General features: G+C 44.7%; 1 protein-coding gene and 1 long non-coding RNA gene across 3 annotated transcripts in view; both read left to right on the plus strand.

The window, feature by feature from the left end:
* Window positions 1-23,301, plus strand: part of LOC119453808 (uncharacterized) — a 117,416-nt gene that overhangs the window by 43,208 nt on the left and 50,907 nt on the right. For both annotated transcript variants that reach the window (XM_049668534.1, XM_049668535.1), the window contains exon 2: window positions 967-1,118. In XM_049668534.1, coding sequence (XP_049524491.1) covers window positions 967-1,118 — 152 coding nt within the window. The remainder of the gene's footprint in view (window positions 1-966; window positions 1,119-23,301) is intronic.
* LOC125946074 (uncharacterized) lies at window positions 14,663-23,027 on the plus strand. Its single transcript, XR_007467387.1, has 3 exons — window positions 14,663-15,450; window positions 16,397-16,519; window positions 22,938-23,027. It is a non-coding gene; the product is annotated as an uncharacterized LOC125946074 (long non-coding RNA).

Below are 23,301 nucleotides of genomic sequence, written 5' to 3' on the forward strand. Positions count from 1 at the left end.
TAGAAGCTGGCAGCGTGACCGCGCTCTAATTGGGCTGCATTCTGTGAGGTTGCATAGGAGTAACATAGGCAAAACCTTAAAGCGACAATAACTTGAAATACGCGCAACACTTATCAAAGTACATTGCGGCAGCTATTGCATCTATGCGTCACGGTATAGAGGTAACCCAATTTCTGTCGTTATATTTATTATTAAAATGCTTCTTTCGAAGTCTAATTCTGACGCTGTACACCCATGCCAGCCATCGGTGAGCATTCATTGAGAAAATTAGGTTAGTGAGGCTATAACAAGCATGGCTTTAAAAGTCGTTTTATTTTCTGTATTAGCCATATATTGCTCTCTTCTAGTCCAGTATGCCCCCAAAAGAGCATTGTATGGGTGCCTTTTCGGTAACCAAACTGGTGTATTTTGGTGAGCTATGCATCTATGTTTACCCTATCTATTAAGGTGTTTGTGTGCTGAGCCCTTCTGCGTTTCAACTGTTCCCTGAAAAACCCATATCGTTGTCACTAAGCGTTTGTTCGAATTCCTTTCACCGTATTTGAACGTTTTTTCACGGCAAACAGAAATATACAAAATGGCCTCTTTCCCACGGGATCACAGCTCTGCACGTATGTTCGCCAATACTTTAGAAAAGTTTATCTCCTACTAAACAACTAGCATGCTCCTGATGGCTCAGTAATTAACTGAAAGAAACATAGAATAAACTGTTCATGTTTGAGAGGAAAGTGCGCACACGATAAGGTGAAGCAGGAATTCATTTTTGTCATGATTTGCTTTCCCAACACACCCTAAAAACACCCTTATATTTGCGCCGTTCTTTACTAAACACATAAATATAGAAAACAAGCTTCCGACTGATAACGACGATTACATTACTCCTTGGGAACTTTCGTTTTTATAAATAATTATCTTGCATGTATCAAGGAAGCGTGATAATTGAAGACATTCTGCATTCTTTTGTAGGCTTTGAACACCAGTGAGAAAATATGGACCCAGCAACGAAGCTTTACAAGTGGTGCTGGCGCCTATGTGCACAAGTGCATCTACAAATCGAAATTGAGTCTCGATACATATGAATACAAGTTTTCCCAATATTACCGGTCTGGCGGCTACTAGTAAGTACATAACAATATCAGTTATACTTTTCTACCACGCTGTTCATCTCAGATATAGCCTGCAATGCGCTATGGTCAGCATCGCCACCGACGAAGATGATGTCGTATGAGCCATGTGTTGAAGATATCCTCATCATTATGTTTGGCGAGCGTGGCAAGAGAATGAGCTAGCTATCGGCATGGAGAGCCGTATGACGAGCTGGTCCGCCGGTCCATCGCCTCGGTTCTTGTTCAAGGAAAATAAATGGTAGTCGGCGTACAGCAACAATCCACCTACAAAGCAAGACTAGAAAGCAAGAAGGAGCAGAGTGCAGCCGCTCTGCAGTGTAATTTCTTCCAGTATCAACAATGACAGCGCTCGAATTATTGTGTGCGAATGGGAAAATATTATTGCAATAGCAATTATACGGACACTTCAACCGGATTTCTGCCGTCGGCGTCGCCGTCGCCGAGAGGTTCCCTATAGATAAAATCTTCGGCGCCGAGCGGAAGCGTACGGGGACGCGCGCTATCACGGGGCCGTATTCTAAAACGTTGGCCTAGGCGAAATTTCGCCTAGGCGAAATCAGCGTGCGCGCTGATTGGCTGGTCGAACAAAATTGAATGACGTCGGGCTCAACCACCCAATCAGCTCATCCAATTTTGCTAAAACAGCCAATCAGCGCACGCCTGAAAGCGAAAAGAGAAATTTCGCCTAGACGAACGTTGCAGAATACGGCCCACGGAGAGCGAACGCACTCAATCTCCCACGCGCAAGCAAGGAAGCGGGAAGCCAGCGCCGGAGGGAGCGGGGGGGGGGGGGGGGGTGGTGCACTTCTACTCTGCCAACAACCGCGCTCGTCGCTCCGCCCGCACCGTCTCTTATCTCCCCACGGCTCTGACCTTTATGCGCCGTGCATTCGCCGCTCAGTTTCCGTTGCAGTGATAGACCGCACGTACCTTCGCCGCTGCGGCGTATGCGCTTGCTGCCAGCGTTTTGACAGTCGTTGTCTGCAGTCATTCAGTGTGATCGTTTCATGTTTGTTTGTGCGCGCTCACACCATGCTTGTTCATTCAGTTAGTAATAGTCGGGCCACATTTTCCAACGCACGCTACACATGCAATGCTGCCCGGATCGGCAGTGCAGCGCTACAGGTATGTCCCTTCGCACGCGCTGCCCACGGGAAGCGCTTCTCATCAACACCACCGTTTCACACGCGCCTTCTCGTGGTCATCGAGTCTCTCTCCATGTCGGTCTACTTACGCCGCAGCACACCTGCTTACTTAATCAGCTCATGTTTACTACAATTCATATTGCTACCAAAGCCGCTCACCTTACTTCGTATGACATTGATGTGTTGCTATCGCATTCATTGCTTCGCCCTTAGGGCGAAACTGTGACATTTTTGCTTCTAAAAACAACATGCCAATTCAATTCAAACAGGTTACTCATTTAGTACATAATGACGACCCCCCCCCCATCCCGAGTTGTGGCTAAAAATACTTGGCATTAAGATGCAAACATTCGAGTGAATCAAGAATATAGGTGCAAGATTTCTTTTTATGCGAAAGCGTAAAATAGCTCATTGAGCGAAGAAGTTGGCGTCTGTCATCTGTCGTAGCACAACGGCACCTCAACTCGTATTCCCATTGGCTGCGACGCCACGTCACGAGCGCGCCTCGACGGAGCTGCGTGGTCAAAGGTCACACCTGCTGCTACAGTAGCGCGACAGGTGTTGCGTTAGGGGACAGTCTCTCGTCGCGCCGGACGTCGGTGGGATGGGGCGTTGGCATCACAGGTTGCTGCTGCTGCTTGCTGGCTCGGGCAGCACGTACCGCTATGGTGCAAAACTCGCAGTGCCAAACTCGAAAGTCCCCCTCAGCGGCGTTCAATTAGACATAATACTTTCGCATTCAGAACTCATAAGTGCGTAGGTGTCCTGAAATTTTTATTGCTTATGTGCTTAATGTGTAACGCAGTACGTATATCGCTGTTAAAACCCAGTGTCAGTAAGCTTGTTACGTGGCACTAAAGCTTCACACATTTGTTAGTGATGTTCAAAACATAAATTAAATGAGAAAATTAAATAAACAAACCGGTTTACAAACCACACTGCTTCATACTCTCGGAGTTATTACTAGAGGCCGGATCTTGAGGCATTAAAAAGCGCATTTTATGCGCCAAAAATAGGCAGGCAAAACAACATTTTAGGCCTCCAACGTCGTAAATATAGGCACAATAAATTTTAGACAAATGCAAATAATTTCAAACGAAGACGTGCGCGGCCTATATCTACAATATGAAAACAAGAAAGGTTATTGTCTATGATGGCACAAAGGCGCCAACAGTTGAACATAGCCGGGCAATTGTCCCATGAACCTGCTTAACCAATGACGATCAATTGTCTTAATTCAATAAGTACACTGCTCATAATTATGTTCAATGACTACTGTACTCGAGCGTCGCATATAGTGAAACAGGCCTGAAAAAGAGTACTTGAAAGCTGGGAATACTGATTAAAAAAAGCGATACTTTATGTCTACCTCACGCATTTAAATTAAGACACAACAAAAACAGGCAAATAACAAATGCAAAAGAGACTACGATTTATTAAGAAATTAGCATGTTCTTACATGAGGACTGTTAGGTACAACACTTGGCAATTTTATCATATACGATGACATTATCCGAATTGTACAGGCAAGACGTCCCAACACTGCCAAATACACTTCTGCCCAATTGAAGTGCACATGTTTGAAGAAATCTGTTTGGAGAGCATGCACGTGGAACGTAGTCCAAGAATCATTGTAAAGATTGTGGAAACAATAACAAACTACCACCATCTCCACATTTTTGGATTCAAAATTGTGCCTCTTGTCACTGAGAATGATCTCATACTCTGAGAAGGAACGCCCGACGGCGGTGAACACCTCAAAAGTAAATTACAAACAAAACAAAAGCCGCGTGCACATAACATTTTTCTTTCTTTTGCTCTTCACTCTCCTTTCCCCTGACAGCTCTCCGCGGTTTCGCATTCGCCAACCGCTCGCGCAATGTCAGCGCGGCGCCGTATGCTGGCCGGCGCGTCCCATTTCAATGCTGCTAGCGGTTGTTTTCCGGGAGTGGGTTCAACTAAAGGACTAGTTTGAACCCCATAGATTTCCGAACAGTCAATGTTGCCAGGTAACATGAATAACGGTCTCTAACTGCACTCGAAAGCGAAACTTGAGGCTAAATAGTGTTCATACAGGCGCCAAAATTGAAAATAGGCATTTATAGGCATTTAGGCACAAACGCCAAAATATGCATTTATAGGCACTATAAAAAAACTATAAAAGCCCTTCTTAACCTCTAATTCATGCTCATATATCAAAGTCGGGCGATAGGAGTGCAAGGAACAAAAAAAGCATTTGCCTAAAATCCGGTCTCTAGTTATTACTCATATCTGTTTATTTGACTCGGGTGACAGCTAACGCGGAAGAGAGCATAATTTAAGTGAACAAGAAAACATATCTGCACCAAATAACTTTTAGACTGGGCTAATAAACTATCGCTTTATTCAGCAAACTATAAAATAGAGAGTCGGAGACTGACCAAAGCAGGTGTGATCAGCATATTATTCTTCGGCCAGTCTTGCCATGAATGCATCCATTTAAACAATGTGTATTGTTTTGTTATCACACTTATCTTGTTTGATGAACACAACCGTGTACGTGCATTTGTTGAGAAGTTGTGATTTTATTTACTGACGTCGTCACAGTGCTCCAGATCACTAAAAGCATTTGCTTCTCGTTTACAAGATCCTCAGTCACCCGGATGTCCAGTTGGAAATGGTAATATATAGGCCCATTAACAGCGAAGCTGTTTAATCTGGGCGTTTGCCGTCAGGTGTAATACCGAAATGTGGGTCGATCATGGTGGTAGTGCAGAGAGAGTCCAAGATACAATGGCACATACCCCGGTGAACTAGCGAAGCTATTTAAGCTCGATGATGGTCCGTCGAGTGTACGCCGCAAAACCTCCGCCTGGCGATGACGTCACCATGCGTCGCCTAGCCACGCCGAGCCCCAGCTGCACCGACCGCACTGAGCCTCGCCACAGCTGCGTGAACCGTGACGTCTTCGCGCGCGCCGCATCGCTTCGCCTTAGCTTTGCCCAGCCATGACGTCACCGCGCAGTGCGGAGTGGTTGCCGCGGCTGCGCAGAGGCGGAGCTAAGCCGTGACGTCACTGTGCCGACCCACGGGATATATAGCTCAGCGTCACTGCCACGGCAACACAAAAGCCCCGCTATCTTCGCGCCGAGCACATCGCCGCGAAGATGAGGCGGCCGAAGAAGTGCGTCTGCCCGAAGAAGAGGAAGTGCGGCGCGATAGCCGCCGCGCCGCTACTCGAGAGCGAGTGAGACCACTTCGGTGCGATTCTGAGTATCGCGCCGCAGAAGCGGCGGCGAAACGTCGGTGTTTCGCAGAAGATCCGGAGTTACGAGCCCGCGAAACCGAACAAAAGCGTTTGAGCGTCCAGAAGCATCCAGATACTTTATTTAGCGAGTGTTCGTGCCTCCTTGGGCTGTCGATGATACCGGCGTGATCTTGCGCAAAACGGCTAGTGCCTCAGCATCTCAATAAAGGTCATTGTCTGTCTGTCTGTAATGCCAATTATGAAAAGCGCTTTCGTACTTTGCTTTTGTATGCGTTGCCCTACCCTTTCCCGTTTAGCTGGAATTCAGTGGACAGATTGTCTGCCTTCTCTCTCGAAGTTTCGTGACCGTAACCGCACAATATTTCGGGTACTTTTTTTTTCTTGTTTTTGAAAGAGGGCAGAAAGCTAGCCCTTGTAACAGACGGAATGTTTCTGTTCCAGTCCAGCTGAAACCTGCAGTACGTTTCTAGTAGCTAGACTTGTGTACGTGCTACAAGGGTTGCACTCTTTGAGGGTGCAGTTGCAGAAGCTAGCTTGTGCCTTCACCACGTTCATTTGGGACTCTCATTGTGACGCAATGAGACGGCACAACCTCGTTCTCCTTCCTGAACGTGGTAGCCTAGGCCTAGTCGACCTTTGTGACAAGGAGCTTGCGTACCGCTTATTAACAGCGAAGCTCTTTAAGCCAGCCGTAATTTGTGGTTCGTTCTGCGTATCAAGAAACTATGAGGAAATAAACTTTCTTGCCGAGGTGGGATTCGAACCCGCGTACCCCCGGTATCAAGGAGAGCGTCGTAACCTTGAGATGAGCAATCTTGAGATGAGCGAGGCATTCGCGCCACACCAATCTCTGTTTGCAACACTCTGCGCGAGACCAATTGTCCGTGCCAGCCAATATATGGCGAAATGAAAACACGTATAACGGCGCGTTCAAATTTCACATTATGGAGTATCGTAATCATCGGTTAATTCTTTTTAATGCGTATAACATTATTTTTCCTACTTCAGCCGTTTTGAGCCGGCCTTTCTATCTCTCTATCTATCTATCTATCTATCTATCTATCTATCTATTTGGGCTTTTACGCTGACCGAGTGGCCGAAGTTGTTCACCCGCTTCGGCCTGTTCCACAAGGCATGTGTTCCTAGTCGTGATGCCGTCGTGGTCGTTCTATTGTCGTCATTCCAGTTTCCTGATACTACTCTCATTATGTCGTCATCGACGTCACACCTTCTACCCGGAACGCATGACTCAAGTTGTCTAATAGCTTTGCTAACGTTGTACGTTTGAATTGGTGCGTCATGATGAATACCATTTGGCATGGCGCATCTAAGACGGGACGAAGAAGAGACACAGAAACGCACACACAGCGCTAACTTTCAGCAACAGATTCATTCCTGAGATGAGCAGTGCACTAGGTGCGTCATTGGACACGGGCTCCGAAAATGTAAGCGAAAGCAAGAAAACCGAAATGCACGCCTGATAACAAAAGGCTCGTGGTATGCACTTATTACATGCGCAAAAATTCTTATTATTTTGTCGATAATGTGGTGTAAGCTATGTTGACGCATGCGTCACCGGACATGGCAATGTAATGTGCTTCGTTCATTAACCTAGTCATTTCATTTGCGCTCTTACCCAGAATCACAGTATCGTTAAGGAGGGGCCAGTAGGTGCATTTTGTGCAGTAAAGTGCAAGGAAACCATCGGCTTGGTCCTCCTTGCTTACTTTGTTGCTGTGTTCACCTAGCCTATCGTTAGGCATCTTTTTGGCCAACAACGTATCTTCCTGTATGTTTCTGCTAGGAGTTTGTTTCATCAGTGCGCGCTGGCCTCCTTTTCTGCCAAAGATGTATCAACCTGTCCGGTGCAGAGAATGCAACTTTAACATAAGGAATGACAGCTACCCTTTTCTTGTCAGAAGCATAGCACCATCGCGTGCCGTCTTTTTTTTTTAATCTGCTTTAGCAGTCCTTCTGCTACCGAGATCATGATATGATATGTGTACCCAGTGTCACATAGACGTTTCCCCTTTTGCCTGAAGCTTAGTGTACCACGCAGATAATCACATGACTTTATCAATGTGTTAAAAAGCAAGCTTTTACTTAATTGCACAGTGGGGTTTTACATGCCAAAACCATGATGTGATTATGAGGTACGCTGAAGTGGGGAACTCCGAAATAATTTTCACCCCCAAAAGAGCTTAACGTTCCCCAGTGCAAGAGACACGGGTGTTTTTGCATTTCGCATGCATCGAAATGCGGCAGCCGCAGCCCACATTCTTACTGTGCCCTTTTTAACGAGTTTAGAATGCGTTTAATTAAATTATAGGAGTCGCTCATTACCGCGAGGTTCATAGAAGTAGCTTTTGTCTTCATCAGTTGGAACAAATTGTAAGTCTAAAAACAGCAGGATGACACCATCACAGCGTAGCCTGGGATAAATGTTTATTTATTTATTCATATTATCAGCTCAAGCCAAGACAGGAGTGGCGGTTACATTGCTGTCATCTACAAACTAGACATAGTACATGTTTAAACAATTCAATAGAAATCAATGAGGATAGGATAGGAAGGCACACCATATAAATAAATATGAAGCAATAACAACATGAGTTACAATTAACAAGTTATAACAATGTATGGGTCTAACGAAAAAGTAGTGCTCCAAACAGCTGCAAGCGACAAACAGCTAACAATGAAACGTATTCTCAACCGTTTACATATAATTGGTAACAGCCTTTACAAAAGATGGTAAATCAGTAAATTCTACTATATCTTGTGGCAAGTTGTTCCAATCGTCTATGCTTAGAACCAAGAACAAATTTTTAAATGATTCTGTTCTATAATTAAGTGGTTTAATAAGTTTTGAATGCTTTGTTCTGCGGTTGGCAGGTCTCTCTAATGTGATGTGTTTTTCTAAGTCTACTTTATATTCTCCGCTTAATACGTGAAATAAGAATGCCAGCCTGTTAAGCTGCATTTTCTGCTTGACAGTCATGAGGCAAGGACTATTTCTAAGTTCGGTGACGGACTGGATTCTAGCGTCTGCATTAAATATAAACCTCAAGGCCTTTTCGGCCTGAGCATGCTAGCTCAGGCCAACCTGCCTTCCTTCAAATAAGTTATTTCTCCCTCTCTCAAGGCCTTGTTTTGTACGCGCTCACATTTTAGTGTGTTTTATTGAGTGTACGGCTCTCAAATATGACTTGCATAAGTCAGTACAGGAAGTACAGTCATTTTGTAGGCCATTGTTTTTATCTATGGGGTAGCGTCATGACGTTTTCGTCGTAATGACCAAAGTTTACACATGGCCTTATTACAGATGTTGTCGACATGTACCGACCCGTTCAAATCATGTGTGAGATGAATCCCTAGGCATTTAAATTCCTGAACATCTGCTAATTCGGCTCCGTTCATGCTGTAGGGGAAAATAAAAGGATCTTTTTTTACGCGTTATGCGCATACAAACAGTTTTTGATGGAGTCAGCTCCATTTCCCACTCGTCACACCAGAGACTGCCTTTTTGTAAATGGTTACTAAGCTCCTGTTGATCATTAGGAGTGCATATTTTTGCATATACAATGGTGTCATCTTCATAATGTTTGATGGCTATTTGTGGCGAATGCTCCCATATCGCTAATATAAATGGAAAAAAGTAAAGGACCTATAACAGATCCTTGCGGCAAAAACTGGATCCGCCCTTGGGACCCAGTGCACATACCTTTCTTCTGCACATGCGAGGATCCTTTCCATCTTTGAAATTTGACGATTGTTAAGGAGCGCTAAAAATCTTTCCAGAGAAACTCCTGGTGCGTTCTTATATTACACAGCGCCAAATTCATCAATGCTGGTTTCAATGCAAGTCATTTGAAGTATCTGTGGCAGTGAGTATTAAAGGCCCTTTATTTTAGCAGAAGACCTTCAGTCCTTTCTTGACATGGACGCTAACATACTCTAAAGCCTGCTCGGAATTTGTCAAGAGAAACGGGTCATTCATATCCAAGATGTTTAGTTTTTACATGAAATAGCTAGCAATGCATTTCTGCCAAGTGACCTTTTCTAAGACAATTACCCTTAACGCGACGTCAATCTTACGGGTCTTTCCGGTCAAAAACACTTCAAGGCTCAGCTTCACGTTCTTTTCCATAATTTTTGGAGCTTTCGCAAATTCATCTGCTTACATAATTAGATGGCCCGAGCTCGGATGTTATTGAAAGCAGCCACATTGTGTTTATTAAATGTTTTTAAATAGCAACGCATGCATTTTTATCGAAGGCCTGGTGGAAAAGAACGGTGAATCCGGCTTACTTCTCCGCGGGTACAACACACACCAATTGTTTACGCAGGAATGACGTTACACGTTCAACGGTAAGTTTTGAGAGCTGAGACTTACATCGTGTCAGAACATCGACGCCCTAAGATTCGTTAATGACACACATGCTTTAATGATTGGCGACACGAAAACACGAACAACGTAAACAAATACCAACGAGATGGTTTCCTTGTACTTCACAGCAATAAGTGCGCCTCTTTGGCGAAACTGTTGTCGTGAGTAAGGCGCCAACGAAATGACTATAGTAATCATCGAAGCACAATAAGTTAGCATCTATGGTGGTGCATGCATTATCAGCAAGATATCTTTTTACAGGTGTCATAAATGCAATCCACGAACCTTCTATTGTTGCGCGTTTTTTTTTTCTGCTTTTGCTTACATTTTCGAACCACTTGTCCAGTGACACACTCAGTGAATGATATATCAGCGCTTCCTCTTTTTTTTTTTTCAATGCCAGCGACATGCGGCCGATCCAACGGTTCACCACCCTGTCCGGTTACCCTTTCCTACTCTCTCCCGTCGGCTAGCGCTCGCGCCTGCTTTACGGTCGTGGGGGAGAGAACCCTCTGGCTGGTGCCTCACGGCGAAAGTCGGAGGAAATAATCCTGACAGACGCGTGAAGCGTCTACCGTATCTCCTCCGGAACGGCAGCGGCGCGCGCTCAGTGGCTCAGATGCACGCGTGACGCAAGCTGTCGTACCTAATGTCCCTATATAAGAAAAGTACCGCCATGTACTCTTTCCTCCGCCGCCTCCTCTCCTAAAGCGCTTGCTTTTTTATTTTTTACTTTTTGCTTGCGTAAGCTAAGTCGACGGTGGCGCACCTAGAAAGTCTACGTTGAAGCTTTCAGGCCGGCAGCGCGCCGCCGCCGCCGCCGGCGACTGCGGCTGCGCAGAGGACTTTCAACATGGCTCTGAGGCGGAAAAAAACAAAATATAAAGAAGTGAAAAGCGCGCGCTATCATCGTCCAATCGGAAATACAGCAGAGAGAGAAGCGGCGTTGATCAAAGGATGGCGGTACTTTTCTTATATAGGGAGTTTAGTCGTACCTAGAGTCACTGGAAAAATTTTAGAGTATCGCATTTGTTTTCCGCGCGCCGCCGCCTGCCGCGGCCACCGGTGATTGGGGCGCTCGTGTCACGTGACCTTTTGCCGCCATATTCCTTCCAAGCCCTTTCAGTTGGCACGGCGAACCCGTAGCGTACGCACCGCGCACGGAGAGCACTGCGCCGTTTCGTTCAACGCTTGCGTTGCGCTTGCGAACACAGGCGTCAGAAATAACCCATCATCATGCCTGGGTGCTGCGCCTTCGGGTGTAGCAACCGAACGGAGTCCGGGAAGGCATTTTTCTCTATTCCGTGCGGGAAGGACGACGGTGAACGACGTTCTGCGTGGCTCCACAGAATTGGCCGCAAGAACTTCGCGCCCTCGAAGAACACCCGCTTGTGCGAGGTAAGTTTCTTGAATAACTAGTTTGCTGGACAGTTATTGCTTTCAAGTGACTGTACTTGCGTGTGACCGCTAAACTTTACCTGTCTAGTTCACGCTCTCTGCGTGCGGCTATTGACCACTACGTAGCTAGCACACGTGGTTTTGAGTGAGCTGTTCTGTTCGCGTGGCTCGCTTTGTTTCATGCTATTGAAAATCGCCCTGTACCTATCTTTCAAGTAAGGTCTCCGGTTCGCACGGCCCGCTCTGCTTTGCGCTATTGTTTCCAGTAAACTGTTCGGTTCGCGCGGCTCGCTTTGTTTTGCGCTATTGAAAATCGCCCAGTACCTATGTTTCAAGTAAGCTCCTCTACTTAGTGCTGTTGAAAACATCGCAATACGTACCTTCTAGCAAGCTCTCCACTGTTTCATTCGGTTTGCGCGCCGCGTTTGAAGAAAACGCACATACATGTCAAGTAAGCTGCAGTAATTCGCGCGGCTTGATTCGCGCGGCTCGTTGGAAACAACAAACATGCATTTGAAGTGAGCGTGTTGTGCTACAGAGTAAAAGGAGGCGGTTCCCATGAATAACGTGTTTTAAACAAGCACCAGGTCTATACAGAAAATGTCGCTTCAAAATGTCTTCTATAGATTTCCTGACTCTGTTTTTTGCGACTACTTACACTTTAGATATTTTAAGCACTATCACAGGGTAGGTTTATTAACATTCCTGTTTTTCTTTGTTTTCTCCATGGACAAACTATAGGACCATTTCATTCCTGATGATTTTGAGAAACCAAGAGTCGATGGTAAAAAAAATGTGGTTGATCCCTCTTATATAGGAATCGGTATAGAACACGAAAGTGAAACGTGTCTTCACAGAAGTAGTGTAATGTTTATTGCACATTGATATATAATGTCTATTCGTGTTTTGTGGCTAAAGCGCCCTTAGGCGTTGATGCACCCACGCTGACGCCTGGTGGCACGTCTCCTCCATCACGACTACCAACGTCGATGACCATGAGCAACCGTCGTGCATATGGAAGCTGCACTACGCTGCACACGCTAGCACAACGCGAAAGACGAAGCACGTAACTGACACACTAATACAACGCGCAAGACAAAGCACGTAACTGAATCGTCACCGAGTCAAATCAGCGCGTACAGCGCGTCGTAATTGCAGCCTCCGCGATCAACTTCAGAAACATTTTCAGAGCTAATTGCGGAGGCCACGCTCCGCTGTGCTGAGTACGGTGAACGCCACCTAGGTGGCGTTGGTAGTGCTTCTTGATGCCAGCGTCCCTTCGAATGCTGGCATCGAGGCGTCGTAGTGCTGAGACCACCGAAGCGTTCACTGTCGGTGCGCGTTAGTGTCATAATGCAGTACTTCTCTTTTCTGCTCGTAGGCGGCGGCACCGCCCCGAGCAAGAGCGCGGGTACACGGAGGAGTGTTAGATATATAAGGCGCGTCTGTGTAGCTCTCTGCAAATGCGTTTGTGGCGCAATGGTTTAAACGCTCGCCGATCTATCGTCGCGGACCGAGAGGTCGTGGGTTCAATTTCGAAATTTTGCATGTTTGTGGAACTTTTTCTTCTGGTTTCTTTCTTTGTATTATGTTCTATGACGTATTTCCGTGACGGAAATACGTCAGTGAAGTCTTGGTGGACCCCGGCATAAAACACTTTCGTGTTAAAAGAAGTTGAAGTGGAAGGCAATACCAAGCATTTTTGCACATCGGCCGCAGAAAAATCCCAGAAAGCCACCATTTCCTAGACTCCAATACTCGCTGCAAGCAAGCACTGTCTCGCAACCAGACTGCCGCCAACCGACAACTGATATCCTGGGAGATGCAGTTGAGGCACCACAGCCAACAGGGAGCCAAGGAGCATCTGAGGTCCCAGAAGACACTCCAGGTACCCAGGGAGCACCTGACTTCCTAGGAGAGACTGACAGCTCTGCTGTGATTGGAAATCCAGCAATGGAATGCACCACAGCAGGTACTGTGTGTATTATGCAGTTACGCAAATTCACAGTATATTTGAAAACATAAATTCTAGTCTGAAATCCTCTGGATTGCATTTATTGAATTGTGATCAAGTAATAAGCATTGCCTGAATGTAAAATGCGATCAATTAAAGGGAACACTCTTGTATGTGGCCTTCACTTTGCTGACACTCTTACTACAAGTGGTGAATAAAGCTATCGCTTGTTTACCTACAGCATGATCAAAACAGACAGGACAGTAAGTGAAGGATTAGACGAGCACTGTGGCGAATTGTTACGGCATTGTGGCTCTCTTTTTCATGTCTGAGAAAATTGTCCAGGCTGTGCAGTCACGCGCAGAGGCCTCAAGTTCAGTATTACACAGTGCTTGCAAGAACAGACACAGGTAGAGATTAGTGCCGTGCGGTGACCATGTTTGCGAAATTTCGCTGTCATGCGAATTTTGCACTTCGGCTAGACTGGTTGATGTATCAACAAAAAATTGCGGGAAACTTTTTTCTAGGTTGAAGAACCAATTTGGTTTTACATTGCTCATGTACACCTGTTTTTTGTTACATCTGGTTTGGAGGAACAAAAACGAAAAAGCCCACATCATAGAGGAGGCATACCAGATTGAAAAACGTTCTTGTTCATAGTGTTATTCAATCGTGTCTAGCGGTTTTTTGGGTGGCACTTTCAATGTTATTGTTTTGTGCATATCTGAGTGTTTTCTATTTATATGTGATTTACTCGCAATAAATATTCTGCGTGAGTAAAAACATAGGTAAATGTAGTTGCATAGATTCACCCAACTAGCAACAGCAAAAGCAGCAAACTGCACAGTTATGGAGAAAGGCGCCACTTCCATCAGCCACAAGTCATCTGCTGCAAAGCCGATTTTAGGCTTTCCAGATGAAAAAATTCACCTGTGCTTTACATTCACGTGTTCACTTATGTCTACTAGCAGGTGTGTCATGTATTTTATCTGGATCACTGCGTTCAGCAGAGCTCTTATTTATGCCGTTAATTTATCCCCTTCACCGTCAACTTCAAGATTTTGCACAATATCTTGTAACCTGTCTTTACACAATCTTTGCTTCTTGGGCCAATCCATCCTGACATCGTCTCATTTGCAGTGTTTCTGTCACGTTCGAGAACATACCAACAAGCCCAACTCAATGTTTCTCAATGCTCTTTTTTCTTCAGTGTTTTAGAGCCAAACTGCGTATTTTAAGCATTCACCAAATCGCCCATAGATTCAACCTTATCTTAAATGCAACTTCGAACACCACCTATTATCATAGTTCCACACATTCATTTTAAATCCTTATTTCAGATTCTCGAAAGATTTTATTGTTGGAATTATTTGCTAAATAATGCATTAAATCAATTTTGCAGCAGAAGATGACCCAATGGATGAGGTTCTAGTGTTAAAACGCCAACTCAACCTGGAACAAAAAAAAAACGAGCGAAGGCTGAAGAAGAATGTAGAAACCTGCGACAGTCCTTCGACAAGATTTTTGCAGAAGATCAACTGCGTTATTTGCAAAAAGGGACAATGAGGGGATCTGCGTGGACTGACAAAACAATTCAGGAGTCGTTAAAAGTGCGACTCGCCTGCGGATCGAGAGGTTACGAGTACCTCCGCGACAATGGATGGCCACTGCCTGCAGAGAGAACGCTCCAAAAGAACATCGAGAACATCAAGTTTTCGCCAGGTACGTATCACCCTTTTTGTACAGGAAACAATCTCGGAGCAACAATAGATCATTAATGCAGTAATTTTGTCTTTTTCAGGTAACCAGCAGAGAGCTAGCTGTGAGTGATACACTACTGTGTACGACACACACGAAACGGAACAGTTATCATGAGCATCTGGTTTGATTCAGATAATTGTCTCTCTGCTGGTTACCTTTGTTGCCAGTTTATCTAGAGAATTGTTGAACCATGGGTAAGATTTTCACTAAGGTAATTTCTGCGTTTAAACTTGACCTCATTACCCAAAAGTGTACAGCGTCGGTGAGAACAGTCCGCCGTATCGTTACAGGTATTCTCGAAGACATATTTCCTGCACTTGCGGCAAAAGTTTCAACATTCAAATCAGAAGACCGGTATGCTGTTGTCATGCTTGACGAAATGCAACTTACCCCAGGGCTTGACTACGATTGTACTACAAATTCTATCATCGGTAAGTACTCAAGCAGGTTTTTAAATGTGGCCTTGGTGTAAAAGCATATAAAGCATTCCCGCATATTAGCACTTAAATTGAAAAATAAAGTAGGGCATGTTCTTTAGCTGAACAGAAAGTGTGTTACATGTGCTTTGAAGTTCAGGCGTGCTCCAGACGTGAAATCGACAGCCCACTTAGTACCTCAAATGCTATATGATGCTATAGCACTGTACAGTATCCACTAAAAGGCACATAGCCAACACAGAAATACATCAAAGATGTCTACCCAGCAAACTTCAGCATACAGATAAACATGTTTATTCATTGGACTACTAAATGATACCATAACAGCATTCACGGATGTTGTTCATTGGATGAAATGTGGGCATTCATCTCCGGCACTTAAAAGCAAATTAATTGCAGTGAAGCATTTAAGCAAATAAAACGCCTCATTGCGGGTAGTGTATATAAAAAGATGCCTCCGAGCAAAATATTGCTTCACTTTATTTCTTTTTATTTTTTGATAAAAAGGGTACTCCTGAAGTAAAAGAAGTCCAAACTTCCTTTTTTTCATTTGGTGCTCTAACCACTCTGCCAATTACATAAATGTGACATCGCAGGCTTGTGTGTATCTTCCCCTATTTTCACCGTCTTCCTGCTCGAAAGATTCCAAATTGTGCACAGTAATATTTCTTTATTGGAAACAGTTAGGTACCCCTATCAGATGCTTCCAAAATCTATCATTGAGCTCGTGTGGAAATTCCAATGTAATGTCACCCATTACTATTCATTTTTGCATGTTTACCCAAGCCTTAGATCATTGTGAAACTCGCTTGGAACTATTGAAGTGTAATATACCAATCTAATTTAAAAAAAAAACGTTTCTTTTCATTCTCTTTAAAGAACTATTCATTCTGGCTTATGACGCGGTTTCCAAATGTGCATTTGTGTCCAACTTTAACAGGATATCCTACAGTAACATCATCGGACCCGAGTGCAGCAGCAGGATTTGCTACACATGCCCTTGTGTTTATGCTTGGGGGAATTACGTCCAGGTGGAAACAGACAGTGGCATACCATTTCTCTGGTAAGTAATGCATCACTACATCATTTCTGGAATGCACAACATACTTAAGAGGCCCCCTGAAACACTTTTTGAACATAGTGAGAAAATGTTGCCGATGGCCATAGAGGCTGCTATGAACATGAGCCTAATATTACTGCACTGCATGCAGCAGAAAATTTGCCATCTCGTGTCAAACACGGTGATAAATCGCTTTCCCTCGCTTCCGCAATGCCGTCACATCAAAACCAGTTAGCCGACCAATGCTATTGGCTGAAAAGCATTCTCAGTAATACGTAATTGCCAATTCTGAGTTAAATAAATGAAATGTATATGTTTGTAATCTCAACAACACCGGAAAATCATTTCATCTTTGCCATGTGCGTAGCTGCGTCTGCTGCGCGTGGCCTTTGCGATGTTAGCAGCAGCGTACTGCATGGAATGGTCTACTGTGGCCACCTCTAGGTGCCACAAGCCCTTTTGCCACTGCAACAATCGGCTTGTTAGTTAGTTAGTTAGATTGGGTTTATTGGCGCAAAAGCGACTTAGGCTTTGCTGCGCCAGTCACAGGGTGTTAGTGATAGTCAGTGATAGAAAAGAGTAAAACATGCGTTATTTAAAGTCTGTTCAAAGAGCCTACTTCGTCCAAAAAATTCGCTACATCTGTAAAAGGGACAAGGGGATCATCTCCCAGAATGAGAACGGGGTGTAGTGGTATATGTGAATCGTATAGATCGTGGAAATGTTTTTGTCTTTGTCTTTCAGTATGTGGGCATGTAATTAGAATGTGTAGTACCGTAAGTGGTTCTTGACATTTATCACATACCGGTTGTGCTTCCTTTGTGAGTAGATAATTGTGCGTGAGGTGTGTGTGCCCTATTCGGAGTCTGGTTAAAATTACCTCCATGAAGCGTTCTTGGTGATAGCAGGTTTTCCATTCACCTAGCACTGGTTTGATAATGTGCAATTTGTTATTAGTGTTCATGTTCCAATGACATTGCCATTTGTTATTTAGTGCTCTGCAAATAGCTTGAAGCCCGTCCTTCAAAGGTAGCTTTATTTTAGATACAGCTTTGTGTTTCGCATTGGCAGCACATATATCCGCCTTTTCATTTCCCGGAATCCCAATATGACTTGGGACCCAGCAGAGACGAATTGAGTGGTTTTGATTTATGCGTGACAGTGTGTGTAATATGTCGCCGATGAGCGGTTTTTGATCTGATTTTGAGTTGAGGGCTTTAAGACTACTTAGGGAATCGGTGTAGATGACTGCTTTCTTGTGTTTTCTATTTACAACTTCTTGCACTGCCATCCACAAGGCATAGCATTCGGCTGTAAAAATAGAAACGAATAGCGGGAGTCGAACAGTCTGTTCCCATGTTCCCGATATGGCACTGCTTCCCACATAATCATGTGTCTTTGAACCGTCTGTGTAAAACTCGTTGTAAGTACTGTATGTTTCTTGTATTGTGCGGAACTCTTGTATTATGTGCTCCTGTGGGGTATCCTGCTTCTTAAGGTGTGTTAGTGAAAAATCTAGAAATCGTGTAAAGTCACACCAGGGGGGTAATCTCGATGGCTTATCTGCAACACGAAGTGCATCTTTTGGGATGTCATACTCCTGACATTTTTCTTCAAATCGAAGTATCAGAGGTTTGATGGTATGTGGTTTATTAGTATAGTATATTCTTGTGGTACAGTATGTGACATTATCATAGCATATATGCTGCGGTGATGATCGAACTCTGAGAACGTAGGTTAGCATGAGTTGTGTTCTTTGTTCGAGCGATGGCTCGTTAGTTTCTGCATATAGACTAGGAACAGGGGAAGTTCTGTAGGCACCAGTTGCTAAGCGTAGTCCTAGATTATGTAGTGTATCTAGTCGCCTGAGGTAGGACGGTCTGGCTGACCCATAGACTACACAACCGTAGTCTATTTTGCTGCGTACCAAAGATCTGTATATATGGAGGAGGCATTTCCGGTCAGAGCCCCAGCGTTTGCGTGATAAGACTAAGTATGTTCAGTGCATTGTTGGCTTTTATTTTCAAACTGTTTATGTGCGCTATAAAGTTTAGCTTCTTATCAAACATAACGCCTAGAAACTTGTGTTCCTTTTTAACTGGTAGCACAGATTGTTGCATTTTCAGGACAGGGTCTGGATATAAGCCCCTTTTTTGGGAAAAGACCACAGCGACAGTTTTTTCAGTGGAGAAACGGAAGCCGTTCTCGGTTGCCCATTGTGTTAGTTTATTTAGTGTGATTTGAATTTGTCGTTCGCAGGTTACCATGTTTGATCCTCGGCACGCAATTTGAAGATCATCGACGTATAATGAATGCATGAGAGAAGATGGAATTATTCTATTTACGGAGTTCATTTTCACCACGAACAGAGTTGTGCTTAGTATACATACTTGCGGCACACCATTTTCCTGGAGGAATATTCGTGACAACGCTGTTCCTAGACGGACTTTCGGTCAGACAGAAAGTCGGCTAGACACTGGAGCATTTTTCCATGGATCCCTAGATCCGCCGGATCTCTTAATATGCCAAATCTCCAAGTGGTGTCGTATGCCTTTTCCAGGTCAAAGAAAACTGTAAGGCAGTGCTGTTTATGTAGAAAAGCATTCCGTATTTCTTGTTCTAGTCGGACAAGGTGATCGGTTGTTGAGCAGTTCTTTTTATAACCGCACTGGTGAATGTCTAGTATATTTTGTGTTTCAAGAATGAATGTCAGCCTTGTGTTTACGATGCTTTCGTAGGATTTTGCTAAGCAGCTTGTGAGAGCAATGGGTCGATAGCTGCTGGGAGATGTAGGCGGTTTTCCGGCTTTCAGGAAAGGTACTATGATTGCGTTTTTCCACGATTTTGGTACTCTGCCTGTATCCCAAATTTTGTTAAAAAATTCTAGTAGAGCTTTTACGGATGCAAGTGAAAGGTGGGAAAGCATTGAATAATGAATGCGGTCGTGGCCAACTGCTGTTTTCTTGCCAGCAGAAAGTACCCTGTTTAATTTTTGAAGTGTTAGGGGATCATTGTAGGGTTCATTTGATGTCCGTGTAATAGGCAATCTCTGTTTCTCTGCAGACTGTTTGTATTTTAGAAATATGTCGGAGTAGTTCGCTGAGCTCGAAACATTATAAAAGTGTTCCCCTAGTATGTCAGCTTGTTCGTGTAGTGTCGTCTGTATGCCTGGAGTTGTGAGTAAAGGTACTGTATATGACGAATAGTCTCCCCTGAATTTCCTGAGCTGATCCCACAACTTTTTCGATGTGATTGAACTATTAATTGAGGTGACATATACTTGCCATGATGACTTTTCCGCTAGCCTCCGGACATATCGCGCTTTTGCTTTAGCCTGTCTGAAGTTTACAAGGTTGCTATAGGTGGGGTACCTTCTCAGGATACCCCAAGCCTTATTTTGCTGTTTCTTTGCTTGTGTGCACTCTGGTGTCCACCAGGGGTTTAGTTTATTTCGCACAATGTTTGATGATTGAGGTATTGCCTTTTCTGCCGCTGCTATTAGGAGTGCTGTGAGATTTTCATTCATTTCATCGATGCTAAGTTCTGGTGAAAGGACTTCTTCTAGTTTTGCGTTCTCCATAAATAATGGCCAGTCTGCATGCTGTAACTTCCAGCGACGTGGCTTAGAGTTTATGATGGGTAATGTGGATGATAGTTTGATGACTGACGGCAAATGATCACTTCCATATGAAGAGTCCAGGACTTCCCACTTAAAATCACTAAAAACACATGGTGAGCAGAAGGCTAAATCGAGACAACTAAAGTTCCGTGAGGTAGGCGAGAAATAGGTTGTTGCACCTGAGTTTAAAAGACAAATGTTATTTGATAAAATGAAATCTTCAATAAGTTGTCCTCTTTGGTCAGTTTTAGCGCTGCCCCAAAGGGTACAGTGGGCATTAAAATCACCTACTAAAACAAAAGGTTCCGGCAACTGGTCTGTTAAATTTTCCAGGTCTCGAGTTGTGAAATGGGTGTGTGGTGGAATGTAGAGGGAACAGATGGTGACAGTTTTATAGGATAGAACCGTGACGGCTACAGCCTCGAAAGAGGTATTTAATTGAACGTTTCGGGTAGGAGTGCCACCTTGCACGACTATAGCAACTCCTCCTGACAAACGGCTAGCCTGTTCGCGGTCTCTTCGGACGACAGTAAAACCTTTGAGCAATTGACTATTTTTAGGCCCTAAATTTGTTTCCTGTAGGCAAAATGCGACTGGCGAGAACTTATTTGTTATGTCTTTAATGTCACCTAAGTTGTGAATCAGTCCTCTACAATTCCAGTGCACGATAAAAGCCATAGTGGCGAAATTTAGGATGTTAATTTATGCATATGAACTTAAAAGTTGTAGGTCACATGTGTTGAAGGGACTGTACTAATGCAAGAGCGGTAACCGTTCAGGTTACCGGTCCCTTTTTTGGTGCAGTTACTAAGAGCTTGTCTTTCTTAGCACGCTCCAGAGAGCGCTGATCTTTTGGCGTCAATGACGCTGGAGTTTTTGTGTCGATCTCCATAGCCTTTTCGGAAGCGCTGGATGACCGAGAACCAGGCGCTGAGACGCGCGTGTCAGGCCTTGGAGTTCGATTTAGCCTAGGGCCCTGCGAAACCGTGTTCTGCAGGCCCGTCTTTGATGATGATGGAGCAGCACTGGCTGCTGCTACCAAGGGGGCGGGTGGAGTTACTACTGGGTCACTGACTGTGATCCCTGTAGAACCCTGAGACCACTGTGGCGCTGCCCCCTGCCGCGCCGCACTGGCATAGGTTGTTTGAGGTAAGTGCGATAGCTTTTTTCTTGCTTCGTAGGAGGAAATCTTCTCTTTCACTGTGAGCGCAATTATCTCCTTTTCTTTCTTCTAGCAAGGGCAAGATCGTGAATACGCTGGATGATCTCCCTTGCAGTTTGTACAGTGTGGAGGAGCATTGCAGTTGTCCGACTGGTGATCATTGGCACTACACTTTGCACATGTCGATTTACCTCTGCATGACTGTGAAGCATGTCCGAACCTCTGGCACTTGAAACAACGCCTCGGGTTTGGGATATACGGTCTCACGTTGATTTTCACATACCCTGCCTCGAGTGAACTAGGCACAATACTGGTACCAAAGGTAAGTATTACATGCTTGGTGGGGATTTGTTCGTCGTTTCTTCGGAGGGTTATTCTTTGAACCTTGATTACATTTTGTTCTTGGAACCCTTCAAGGAGTTCTTCATCACTGAGATTTATGAAATCGTCTTCTGATATCACGCCCCTGCTTGTGTTTAGAGAGCGGTGTGCTGAGATTGTCACTTTGACATCACCGATATTGGTGAGATCAGTTAGCTTTTCCACTTGGTCTTTGGTTTTGAGTTCGAGGAGGAGGTCCCCACTTGACATCTTTGAGGCTTTGTATTGTTTTCCAATTTTTTCAACGAGGCATTTCGCCACGAAGAATGGTGATAGTTTTCTTATTGAGGTGGTTCCTTCACTGTGCATTACGTGGTAACGTGGGAATGTTTCTGAGTTGCTTCGGAAAGTGAAATCAAAAGTTACTTCGGTGCGCCCTCCTTTGTTAGGGCGATCTGTAAGGGGGGGGGAATGCATTTGCCAAGACATTCTTGGAATATTCGGCGGCGATGGTAGCCACCAACCACCGAACCCAACAAGGGGACGCTACGAGGTTAGAAAAATACCTGTAGACGCCAGCTATGCAACGCCGCTATAACCTAATATACATACCCAAGATTGGGTAGATACACACGGTTAACCCTTGCTGCCTGGAAAAACGAGAAGTAAATGAAGTGAGTAGAAGACAGGATAGATTGAAAGTGAGAGAAAAAGACGAAGATTGAAGAAGAGGATAGGAAAAGGCAACTACCGATTCCCCCCGGGTGGGTCAGTCCGGGGGTGCCGTCTACGTGAAGCCGAGGCCAAAGAGGTGTGTTGCCTCCGCCAGGGGGCAATAAAGGTCCAAACACCCGGCTTCGGCTCAACCTCCAGGATCCCCTTTTCCCCGGACAAGGCTAAGCCGTGCACGGTTAGACGCGGGAGGGTCCAACCCCCATGTGCTCGGGTACGTGGTGGCGCAACTCACCAAACGCCTGCTGACGCAGACGCCCCTGCGGGGACAATCGGCTTGTAGTTGAATGCCACTGCAACACCGCTGTGTAGCTTCCAGTTCACTGGTGGAGACTAAAAGAGAGAGCCAGGTATTAGTGCGATAACTGCTTTACTTAGAAAGTATTCGAAAATTTTTTGAGGCACGAGATTCGTGAGACGAGGTCCTTTAATAGTGAGGCCATTCTATGATTAGCTTGAAAGTGTTTCAGGCCCCCCCCCCCCAAAGAAACTAATCTTTTCACTCTGTTAAGTTTGCATTAAAATGAATGTTATTAAGCTAGAAAAGAAGTAAACCTGTCATGAGGATTTTGGTCTTTTTGTTGCAGCTGATTCCTTTGACGCAAAGCAGGTATTGGCCATACTTTTCGACATCATCGCACGATGTGAAGCCATTGGTCTGTCTGTAGACTGTGTTAATTCCGACATGGGGAGTGGAAACCAGGCCATATGGAGATTGTGCAATATCGTAGCCACAAGGTATGGGCACCCACGAACCACATGCCCCCACCCCTGTAAAGGAGATCGCAGCTTGCACTTCCTCGCGGATGCACCCCACCTTCTGAAAAACTTGCTTGGTCATCTGGTGAGACAGCAGAAGATAATTCTAGATGAGGCAACTGTGGTGAACAATAAGCTGCCAACCAATGATGTATAGTATCCTGGAAGCAATTGGATTTCCTTGTAGTTGCT

This window comes from Dermacentor silvarum, chromosome 5, assembly GCF_013339745.2.
Source record: "Dermacentor silvarum isolate Dsil-2018 chromosome 5, BIME_Dsil_1.4, whole genome shotgun sequence".
In the NCBI taxonomy this organism is placed as follows: domain Eukaryota; kingdom Metazoa; phylum Arthropoda; class Arachnida; order Ixodida; family Ixodidae; genus Dermacentor; species Dermacentor silvarum.